Raw genomic sequence first — 12,630 nt, forward strand, 5'->3', positions numbered from 1 at the left:
CGCTCATAGGTCGATTTTTAGCAGTCACACGTACCCATCTCACAAACGACGCTACATCGTTCAGCGATATATTGTTTGACTATTGCGGTCGTGTGGACACCGTCACACAGCAATCCTCCCAACAATTTCGGCAATGACAGAGGCGTATAATTGTGTCCGCCTTATCAACCATGCCTGCCAAATCAGAACGCAGTTGGTACCACCAATCAGAGCGGAGGAGGCATGGAGCATTGCTCGTAACGACACGCCCGCGTCGCTGATGACGGACACACTAACGATGTTGTTTGAAACGACGAACAATAGTTTGAAACTGAACGACGTGTCAACGATCAACTATTTTTGCTATTTTTAAGATCGTTCGGAGTCGCTCATAGGTGTCACACGCAACGACGTCGCTAACGACGACGGAAGTACGTCACGAAAACCGTGACCCTGACGACATATCGTCAGATAAATCGTAGCGCGTAACGGGACCTGAAGATGTCAAAATTGGACAACAGATTCAGAATACATTTTTTCCTCATTTAATTTCTGATGTTATGGTTTAAAAAAATAAATTTGCTTTCAGGATATTAAAAACTAATAACATTGTATTTATTTTTAGGAGATTACTGTATTTTGAGTTCATATGGAAATCTATTATCTTCAGAATTTGAAACAGACAATCAAAGTGTCACACATGATACATATGAAGAGCATGCTGTTGTCCCAGATATACCTCCAGTCCTTCCTCGGAAAGCTCTATCATCTAATCTTTTCAAACAAGTCCAAAATTCTGATTCATTACAGAATTGTCAGCAAAATAAAAGTTACAGTAGGGATGTGGAATATGAAACTGCTCCTACAAGGGAGAAACCATTTTCATGTCCAGAGTGTGGGAAATGTTTTATTCAGAAATCACAACTTGTTCAGCACCAAAGATCTCACACAGGGGAGAAGCCATTTTCATGTTCAGAATGTGGGAAAAGTTTTATTCGGAAATCAGCTCTGGTTAGACATCAAAGATCTCACACAGGGGATAAGCCATTTTCATGTTCAGAGTGTGGGAAATGTTTTATTTGGAATTCAGAACTTGTTGACCATCAAAGATATCACACAGGGGAGAAGCCATTTTCATGTTCAGAGTGTGGGAAATGTTTTAGTCAGAAATCACACCGTTTTCAGCATCAAAGATCTCACACAGGGAAGAAGCCATTTTCATGTTCAGAATGTGGGAAATGGTTTAGTCAGAAAGCACAACTTTTTCAGCATCAAAGATCTCACACAGGGGAGAAGCCATTTTCATGTTCAGAATGTGGGAAATGTTTTATTCGGAAATCAGCTCTGGTTAGACATCAAAGATGTCACACAGGGGATAAGCCATTTTCATGTTCAGAGTGTGGGAAATGTTTTATTTGGAATTCAGAACTTGTTGCCCATCAAAGATCTCACACAGGGGAGAAGTCATTTTCATGTTTAGAGTGTGGGAAATGTTTTATTCAGAAATCATACCTTGTTAGACATCAGAAAAATCACACAGAGATTAAGCCGTTTTCATGTTCAGAATGTGGGAAATGTTTTATTCAGAAATCAGACCTTGTTAGACATCAGAACAATCACACAGGGGTGAAGCCATTTTCATGTTCAAAGTGTGGGAAATGTTTTAACTGGAAATCAGAACTTGTTGTACATCAAAGATGTCACACAGGGGAGAAGCCATTTTCATGTTCAGAATGTGGGAAATGTTTTATTCGGAAATCAGAGCTTGTTAAGCATCAAAGATCTCATACAGGGGAGAAGCCATTTTCATGCCTGGAATGTGGTAAATGTTTTACTAGAAAATCAACTCTTATTGACCATGGAAAACTTCACACAGGGGATAAACCATTTTTATGTTCTGAATGTGGAAAATGTTATTCTCAGAAATCAGATCTCGTTAAACATCTGAAGAGGCAACACAGAGAAGGAACCTTTTTCATGTTGTGAATATTTGAAATGTTTAATTGGTAAATCAATTCTTGTCGACCATGAGAAAACCCACACAGTAGAGGAGCCATTCTTGCATTTGGAATTTGGCAAATGTTTTTATCATTACTCAGGTCCTGTTGTCAGATGAGTCACATGGGAGAAGGCATCATGATGTACTGTGAGTAAAAGGGTTTTATTGAAAAGTCAATTGCTCAAGTAAGACTTCGTCAGGGAATGCACCATTTTCTTTCTTTTCAAACACTGTATTATTATGATTATAAGATGCACTTAGGTTTTAAAGGAGGAAAATAGGAAAAAAATTGTAGCAAAAAACGTAGTCATGAGGCACTGTTATGGGGGGTGGGGAATCTGCTGCTGACACTGTTATGGGGCTAATATCCCCCAATTCTGTACTATTATCCCCCATCCCGAGGCCCTTCCAGTTATGTGTCTCTGATTTTGGTGCATATTTCGTTCTTCCTGGTATATTTGTTCCTCATCTTTCTCCCATCCTGGTATATATGGCCTTCATCCTGGGCTCATCCTGGTATATATGATCCCCATGCTGGTATATAAGGCCCTCACCCTGGTATACATGATCCTCATCCTGGTATGTATACCTCTCATCTTGGTATATATTGCAATCATCCTAATATATATGATCCCCATCCTAAGCCCATTTCAGAATATATGTACCTTATCCTGGTATATATGATCCCAATCTTAGTATTTACAAGTGAAAATGGGCCCCCTTACCTCTTGGGCTGCAGGTTGCACCTGCCCCTGGCGTCATCCTGGTATAAATATCCCTCATCACACTGCAGAAATAAAAAAAAATGCTTATACTCACCATCCATCTGCTCCCCCAGTGTGTGGTGTTGTCTTTGATGTTGGCAAGTGAATTCAGTGTATAAGCGTCGCATCGCATGACATCACTGCCATGCACCTGCAGTTACACGCAGATATCAGCTGCCGGAATATTCACTGCTCCCCACACCTGAGATTATGGGCTTGGGGACAAGTGAATTATTAAAAAGAAGTAATAGTCACTGCTCCTCACGCCCATAATGCCACACACCCCTCGATTTGCGCTTCAGTGTCTAGAGGTAGACGGGATTATGGGAGTGAGGAGCAGTGAATATTCACTTTTGTTATTAGCAGGCACACTGTTAGCCCCAGTGCTGGTTCCTGCCTCCTGTGACTCACTCCTGCACTACCACTCCTTCAGCCACAGCCAGGAGCATTCGGACTATGAGACAACCCCCCTTCCTACACATTTTTTTTGGGGGGAGGGGCGATGTGTCTTAAAGTACAAAAATTACAGCAATTGGTTAACAATTAGTAAAAGTAAAAAAAAGTACAATAGGCAAAATCACATATTCTAAAAGGGCACAAATTATTGTGAATCTGTCTGACCGCTTCCGGCACCACTCTCTTTCACTAAACTTCTCTTACATTTCAGAATAAAAAATGTCAAAAGTCACAAAATGTTTGAACAACTAAGGTGTGTTGCACAAAATGAGTGACTTTTACACAATAGTTTGTAGCACAATGTGTTTGATGACTTTCCCTTTAAATAGTGCGTTAAAGTTAGAGGCAGCAAAGCAATCATATCCCACTATCCATCTTACCAAACGTATAACAGATATTACATTTCAACTACAAACTTTGTTGACAACAAAAACGGAGAGAGCACTAAGATGGACGCAAGCGACATACTACAAACTTTCCAATAAAATAGATAAACTATTAGCAAGAAAACTTTGTGATTAGGAAAGGATTAACTCAGTATACAAATTAAACGACAATCAGGGAGGCCAAACCTCCAATCCTGATAGAGTATACCAGTTATTTAATAACTTTTATCAATCTTTATATACCCAGCCAGCACCTGCTACCCCGAATGCGATAGATAGTGTCGCGGGCGGAGGGGCGCGCTCGGGTCCGGGGCTTCTGCTGCTGCTGCTCTGTGGCTCGAGCGGTGGGCCGGACCCGGGGACTCGAGCAGCGCTCCTCACCCATGAGTGAAAAGGGATGGTTTGTTTGGGGAGATAGTTCGTGACGCCACCCACGGGACGTGGTGATGATGGCACCACCACTGCTGGTGACGGGGATCCCGAGAGCGATGGTAGGGAGCAGCTAGGGTGTTGTCCCCTCCGTGGGTAGGGGTTGGTGTTCCCGGGGCCCGGGTGATGATACGGGTTGGCTGGATAGCTGGGATGCAGGGTTGCAGAGGCAGCGTGGCGTGGTGCCGGATGGCACTGTTGTACTCACTCAGAAAGTCACAAAGTCTCTGGTAAACCAAACGGCCGGATGGACGGGTCCCGCAGCCGGCTGCAGTGTCTTTGCTCTCCCCGGACAGGTGATGGTGGCTGTCTTTCCCTGCACCTGTGTAGAATGTGTTGACTCTGCTGGTTTCCCAATGGTAGTCCGCTCCCCGGCGTATTGGTACCATAAGAGCCCTTTTGCCCGCAGGCTCTGGCCCTTGGATCTCTAGCCTGTGGCGGTGGCTGTATATTCTCACGGTGTGGACTGTTGCCTTCTAGCGAGACTTGGGTGTTAGGAAACCCCTGGGGTTCCGGTCACTTTCAGATAGACTTTGCAAACCTAGTCGGGGTCCGATAGCCCTGCCCGTGTGCTTAACTTCACTCCGCTCCCCGGTTCGGTACCGGTGGGCCACCGCCCAACCCCGGTCCTACGGTTCCGTAGAGATCCGCTAACTCCTGCAGACGGCCACCACCATCTGCCGACCTTGCTGTCAGTGCCTGGGCTGCTACCCAGGCACACGTAGACGTTTTACTCCTCTCACTTTCACCTCCAAAACGAATCTGACTCCTTTTCCCGCTTCCAGGCCTGTGAACTCCTTGGTGGGTGGGGCCAACTGCCTGGCTCCACCCCACCTGGTGTGGACATCAGCCCCTGGAGGGAGGCAACAAGGTGACTGGTGTAACTGTCTAGGGAAGGTGGTGTGTGTGGTGTTATGTCTGTGACTACCTAGCTAGTCCAGGGCGTCACAATAGCTTTTTAAACTCCATAAATCTTCCTACCCTTACCTTGAATTTCTCAGCAACACTTTAAGCTAGAGTCACTAATGAAGAGTTCGAGGAAATGGTTAAAAAGTTAAAACCTCACAAAGCCCCCAGCCCGGATGGACTCTCAGCAGTTTATTATAAGAAATTCATTCACATTTTGAAACCCCATATTATAAACATATGAAATTACATGCTTGAAGGTAAAGCGATGCCCCTGGAATTTCTCTTAGCACATATAACTGTTTTACCAAAACCCAAAAAAAGACCCCCTGCAGGTGAAAAACTACAGGCTTATATCACTTTTGAATGTTGACCTGAAGCTCTTTACCTCTCTTTTGGCTAGTAGAATTAATCGAGGACTACAAGCACTTACACCTCCAGACCAAGTCGGACTCATCCCGTTTTGCCAGGCACCAGACAACATCCGTAAGAATCTCAATATAATTCAACATGCCAGTAAGTCCAAATCGTCAATACTCCTTCTCGCCCTAGATATAGAAAAAACCTTTACCTCGGTAATGTGGCCTTACCTACAGTGCCTACAAGTAGTATTCAACCCCCTGCAGATTTAGCAGGTTTGATAAGATGCAAATAAGTTAGAGCCTGCAAACTTCAAACAAGAGGAGGAATTATTAACAGATGCATAAATCTTACAAACCAACAAGTTATGTTGCTCAGTTAAATTTTAATAAATTTTCAACATAAAAGTGTGGGTCAATTATTATTCAACCCCTAGGTTTAATAATTTGTGGAATAACCCTTGTTTGCAATTACAGCTAATAATCATCTTTTATAAGACCTGATCAGGCCGGCACAGGTCTCTGGAGTTATCTTGGCCCACTCCTCCATGCAGATCTTCTCCAAGTTATCTAGGTTCTTTGGGTGTCTCATGTGGACTTTAATCTTGAGCTCCTTCCACAAGTTTTCAATTGGGTTAAGGTCAGGAGACTGACTAGGCCACTGCAACACCTTGATTTTTTCCCTCTTGAACCAGGCCTTGGTTTTCTTGGCTGTGTGCTTTGGGTCGTTTCACTTGTTGGAAGATGAAATGACGACCCATCTTAAGATCCTTGATGGAGGAGCAGAGGTTTTTGGCCAAAATCTCCAGGTAGGCCGTGCTATCCATCTTCCCATGGATGCGGACCAGATGGCCAGGCCCCTTGGCTGAGAAACAGCCCCACAGCATGATGCTGCCACCACCATGCTTGACTGTAGGGATGGTATTCTTGGGGTCGTATGCAGTGCCATCCAGTCTCCAAACGTCACGTGTGTGGTTGGCACCAAAGATCTCGATCTTGGTCTCCTCAGACCAGAGAACCTTGAACCAGTCTGTCTCAGAGTCCTCCAAGTGATCATGAGCAAACTGTAGACGAGCCTTGACATGACGCTTTGCAAGTAAAGGTACCTGGAACGGAGACCATTGCGGTGGAGTACGTTACTTATGGTATTGACTGAAACCAATGTCCCCACTGCCATGAGATCTTCCCGGAGCTCCTTCCTTGTTGTCCTTGGGTTAGCCTTGACTCTTTGGACAAGCCTGGCCTCGGCACGGGTGGAAACTTTCAAAGGCTGTCCAGGCTGTGGAAGGCTAACAGTAGTTCCATAAGCCTTCCACTTCCGGATGATGCTGCCAATAGTGGAGACAGGTAGGCCCAACTCCTTGGAAAGGGTTTTGTACCCCTTGCCAGCCTTGCGACCCTCCACGATCTTGTCTCTGATGGCCTTGGAATGCTCCTTTGTCTTTCCCATGTTGACCAAGTTTGAGTGCTGTTCACAAGTTTGGGGAGGGTCTTAATTAGTCAGAAAAGGCTGGAAAAATAGATAATTAATCCAAACATGTGAAGCTCATTATTCTTTGTGCCTGAAATACTTCTTAATACTTTAGGGGAACCAAACAGAATTCTTGTGGTTTGAGGGGTTGAATAATAAATGACCCTCTGAATAAACTTTTCACAATTTAAAAAAAAAAAATAAAAAAAGAAATAACATTCTTTTTTGCTGCAGTGCATTTCACACTTCCAGGCTGATCTACAGTCCAAATGTCACAATGCCAAGTTAATTCCGAATGTGTAAACCTGCTAAATCTGCAGGGGGTTGAATACTACTTGTAGGCACTGTATATAGGGTGTTGGCTAGATTAGAGTTCACTGAGAACTTCATCCGAACTATACATGTTCTGTATGACAACCCCGCGGCGTACCTAAAACACCCCACCACCAGTCCACAACCGATACGCATTGGACGGGGTACCAGACAGGGGTGTCCATTATCACCGGCCCTGTTTGCAATAGCGATGAGTGATTCAATAACTTGAAAACTATAGTAGCATACATTTTTTTTTACAAGAAATAGTTGATACCTGTTTTTCTGATCCCATTTGGGGGAGATATTTTGAAAATAGCATAATGTCATTGTATCAAGAAATGTAACCATATAATGCTTTGATTTATTTGTCAATGATATGAATGACTCAATAAAAATCTGTTGAAACTAAAATAAATATTTACATGAAAAATTTGTAATAAGAAATTGATTTTGTAAGTCTTATTTTCATTTATTTTGAGGTATTGCCTTATTTAACAGTTACCTAAATGGTCAGAAAAAGTGATGTCAAACCGAAGGTTATTTTCGGATTCAGTGCACCCAAAAACATAAGGATGACGTGGAAAAAAAAAACATCTCTTGAAAAAACATTTTTTGCAGACCTATATTATGGATCCTTTTTCTACATTTAAAACAAAATATGCTCTCCTCATAATAAAAGCTTTTGAGAAAGGAATCTTAGGCGGGCTTTGCACACTACGACATCGCAGGTGCGATGTCGGTGGGGTCAAATCGAAAGTGACGCACATCCGGCATCACTGGCGATGTCGTAGTGTGTAAAATCTTTTTGATAGATTAATGAGCGCAAAAGCGTCGTTATCGTATCATCGGTGTATGGTCCGACATTTCCATATATGCCGGTGCAGCGACGGTACGATGTTGTTCCTCATTCCTGCGGCAGCACACATCGCTGTGTGTAAAGCCGCAGGAGCGAGGAACATCTCCTACCTGCGTCCCGGCTGCAATGAGAGGAAGGAGGTGGGTGGGATGTTTACATCCTGCTCACCTCCGCCCCTCCGCTTCAATTGGCCGCCTGCCGTGTGACGTCGCTATGACACTGCACGACCCGCCCCCTTAGTAAGGAGGCGGGTCGCCGGCCAGAGCGACGTCGCATGGCAGGTGAGTGCATGTGAAGCTGGCGTAGCGATAACATTCGCTACGCCAGCAATCACAAAAGATCGCCGCTGCGACAGGGGCAGGGACTATCGCGCTCGGCATCGCAGCATCGGCTTGCGATGTCGCAGCGTGCAAAGTAGCCCTTAAAGAGAAGCAACCACCATCCAACATATTGTATAACGATTTAGAGCAGACATCAGTTGGATTGATTGTAATCTACGATAAGTTGTATTATTTTCCAAAATGTCATTCTCATTTTTTATGTAAAGAGGCCTCCAATAGCACTATACACCCCGCCTTGTCTGACTTACGTATAACCAAATAGTTGTTATTTTCTTGTTCATTTTCAGCATTAAATTGATATTTTCTTAAATTATCTAATTTTTATTTTTATTGGAGGAGACATAACGGGGCAGAGCCAACTGGTCCTTTTCTATCATATTCTGGAACATGTGTAATGATGGTACGCGAGATGTTACTGGATAATAATGAGGGTTTGAGACCTTTGGTTTTACATCATGGTCCCCGACCAATTCTTCCAAATTACGATCCTCCTCCATTTAGTTTAGCATTACAATGGCTTCTGTTCAGAGAAGGAGAATCCTTCCAATTCATTAAAGGTTGTAAATGTATTACTAGAGTAATTCTGACCTGAAACATTTCTATCCTCAGCAAAAAAAATGCCACTGACAAAATTTAAGCCCCTGTCCAGGACTTCAATCTGCTCAAGCAATAAGACTGTGGGTGTCAAAACCAAAACACTATGTCACACCAGAGCGTACAGACACTCAGCGTGCAGCGTAACACGAGGGTAACAACGGGAATGGTAAAAAAAGAAGGCCCTGATGATGGGGAGAGGGGACACCTCCTGCAACTCACCTGAGTCTGTACCCTATGCTCCCTAATGTCTCTATACGGGTGCTTCCCCCCGTTATCATCATGTGCCTAGGCCTTTGCTAAGCCTGGCTAGTGAGAAGGTCGGCGAGAGCAGTAGTCTCACCATTGCAATACTACAACACATAGGTAAATGAGACAGAGGGAAAATAGACACAAAAAGGAAAAAGACTTCAAACTCTTTCAATGCAGCTAAACACCACAGCTGCAATAGTCACAACTCCTCAGCTTCTTCCAGAGACAGGCTCCTTTCAAAGACGTCAGCATGGAATGAGAATCTATAACTGGCATTAGATGGTAAAATAAATTACTTTTTATATTGAAGGGGAGTGGTCACAAAAGAGATGCACCTGAGTTTAACCCTACAAAGCATAGCCAGATTGGAAAGCGTTTTTAACCCTTACAGCATTAAAACAAAGTAGATTGACTCAAATAATGTTGTAGACCTATGAACAATAAGTTGCTGTGACCTTCTGATCCCAGACTCACCAGAAGTCTCTTCAGAGTGGGACACACTCATGACATTATCCATAAATTCATTCATAGTCAAGTTCATTTTTTCTTGTTCCGTATTGGAGATCTTTTCATATCCTTCTTATTGGTTCTCCTTTTTCGCTTTCTTTTTCTGAATCCTGAATTTCTCTGAATGACATATTAGAATGAACATTTTCTCTTTAAATTATCAGGATTACATTCTGAGGCCCTGTGCGCACTTACCGGATTTTGCCGCGGATTTGCTGCATGTTTCGCTGCAGAAAATGTTCATAACATCTCTGCAGTGATTCACCAGCAAAACCTATGGGAAAAAAAAATCCTGTGCGCACTAGGCAGAATTTGACTTATTTTCCGCACGTCGCTGCGGGATTTCACTCCATTGACTGCCATGTAATCGTGAAATCCGCAGGGAATAACGCAGGCAGCAAATTCTGTGCGGTTCATTGCGTTTTCCTGCGTTATTCCCTGCGGTATTTCGCGGTTTACCTGCGGTAATGTACATCGCTTGCCTGCGGTTTTGCAGGGAAGTGATGTCATGACAGGAAGAGGAAGCGGAGCAGAGAGTAAGCACACACAGATCACACTCACACACAGACATCACAGACATAGAACACAGACACAGACATATAAAATACACATAGAAAGCGAACGAAAATATAGAAAAAAAACACGTGGGCTCCGCTGTATATTTACCGTCCAGCCGAGGTAAGCACACAGCGGCGGCCCGGTATTCTCAGGCTGAGGAGAGAGAGGGGAAGGGTTATTGTCCCCCGCCTCCCTCCCACCTCCTGCAGCCGAGAATATCAGCCGCAGCTGCCCCGGGACTGTTGCATCCATTATGCGGCAATACCGGAGTGTCCCCAGCTCTTCCTGCTGTCGTGATGCAGTGGCAGTCAGGGTAATACAAGGAGTTAATGGCGGCGGATCGCCGCCACTAAGTCCAGGCTTGATCATGGCAGCGTCTATGTGACAGCTGACATGATCAACCCGTAAGTAAAGTGAAAAAACACACACATACACCGAAAAATCCTTTATTTTAAATAAAACACAAATAAGCCTCGTTCATCCTTTTATTAACCCCTCCTGAAACAAAGCTCCGACGTAATCCACAGCTCCGGCGTAATCCACAGGTCCTGCGCTGCTTACATCCAGCCGCGACTGACACTGTCACAGCGCTGTATGCAGCCTCGCAGCGAGACAGCAGAGGTAACCACAGGGCATTTCCCACGGCCGGTAATGTGAACTAACTACCGACCGTGAGAATTGCAGCAATCTGTCCTCTATCTATCTATCCCTCTATCTATCTATCTATCTATCTATCTATCCCTCTATCTATCTATCCCTCTATCTATCTATGCCTCTATCTATCTATCTATCTATCCCTCTATCTATCTATCCCTCTATCTATCTATCTATCTATCTATCCCTCTATCTATCTATCCCTCTATCTATCTATCCCTCTATCTATCTATCCCTCTATCTATCTATCTATCTATCTATCTATCTATCCCTCTATCTATCTATCCCTCTATCTATCTATCTATCTATCTATCTATCTATCTATCCCTCTATCTATCTATCCCTCTATCTATCTATCCCTCTATCTATCTATCTATCTATCTATCCCTCTATCTATCTATCCCTCTATCTATCTATCCCTCTATCTATCTATCCCTCTATCTATCTATCCCTCTATCTATCTATCCCTCTATCTATCCCTCTATCTATCTATCCCTCTATCTATCTATCTATCTATCTATCCCTCTATCTATCTATCTATCTATCTATCTATCTGTCCCTCTATCTATCTGTCCCTCTATCTATCTATCTATCTATCTATCTGTCCCTCTATCTATCTATCTATCTATCTATCCATGTATCTATCTATCTATCTATCTATCTATCTATCTATCTCTCTATCCATCTATCTGTCCCTCTATCTATCTATCTATCTATCTATCCCTCTATCCATCTATCTGTCCCTCTATCTATCTATCTATCTATCTATCTATCTATCTATCCATGTATCTATCTATCTATCTATCTGTCCCTCTATCTATCTATCTATCTATCTATCTATCCATGTATCTATCTATCTATCTATCTATCTATCTATCTATCCCTCTATCCATCTATCTGTCCCTCTATCTATCTATCTATCTATCTATCCATGTATCTATCTATCTATCTGTCCCTCTATCTATCTATCTATCTATCTGTCCCTCTATCTATCTATCTATCTATCCCTCTATCCATCTATCTGTCCCTCTATCTATCTATCCCTCTATCTATCTATCCCTCTATCCATCTATCTGTCCCTCTATCTATCTATCTATCTATCTATCTATCTATCTATCTATCTATCCATGTATCTATCTATCTATCTATCTATCTATCCCTCTATCCATCTATCTGTCCCTCTATCTATCTATCTATCTATCTATCCATGTATCTATCTATCTATCTATCTGTCCCTCTATCTATCTATCTATCTATCTATCTATCTATCTATCTGTCCCTCTATCTATCTATCTATCTATCCCTCTATCCATCTATCTGTCCCTCTATCTATCTATCTATTATCTATCTATCTATCTATCCCTCTATCCATCTATCTATCTATCTATCCCTCTATCTATCTATCTATCCCTCTATCTATCTACCTGTCCCTCTATCTATCTATCTATCTATCCCTCTATCTATCTATCCCTCTATCCATCTATCTGTCCCTCTATCTATCTATCTATTATCTATCTATCTATCTATCTATCTATCTATCTATCTATCTATCTATCTATCTATCCCTCTATCCATCTATCTGTCCCTCTATCTATCTATCTATCTATCTATCCCTCTATCTACCTGTCCCTCTATCTATCTATCTATCTATCTATCCCTCTATCTATCTATCTATCTATCCCTCTATCTATCTATCTATCTATCTGTCCCTCTATCTATCCCTCTATCTATTCTTCTATCTGTCTTTATTTATTTATCTATCTCATAAGGAAATGATTTTTTTTTTCTTTTTCAATGTGGTTTA

General features: G+C 42.7%; 1 protein-coding gene across 1 annotated transcript in view; it reads left to right on the forward strand.

Annotated features, from left to right (window-relative positions):
* Positions 1–7,494, forward strand: part of LOC142259212 (uncharacterized) — a 116,058-nt gene extending 108,564 nt beyond the window's left edge. Inside the window, exon 4 of the mRNA XM_075331702.1 lies at positions 895–7,494. Within this exon, the coding sequence (XP_075187817.1) occupies positions 895–1,965 (1,071 nt within the window). The 3' untranslated portion in view covers positions 1,966–7,494. The remainder of the gene's footprint in view (positions 1–894) is intronic.
* The last annotated feature ends 5,136 nt before the right edge of the window (positions 7,495–12,630 follow it).

The sequence above is a fragment of the Anomaloglossus baeobatrachus genome, assembly GCF_048569485.1.
Source record: "Anomaloglossus baeobatrachus isolate aAnoBae1 chromosome 5 unlocalized genomic scaffold, aAnoBae1.hap1 SUPER_5_unloc_30, whole genome shotgun sequence".
Lineage (NCBI taxonomy): Eukaryota > Metazoa > Chordata > Amphibia > Anura > Aromobatidae > Anomaloglossus > Anomaloglossus baeobatrachus.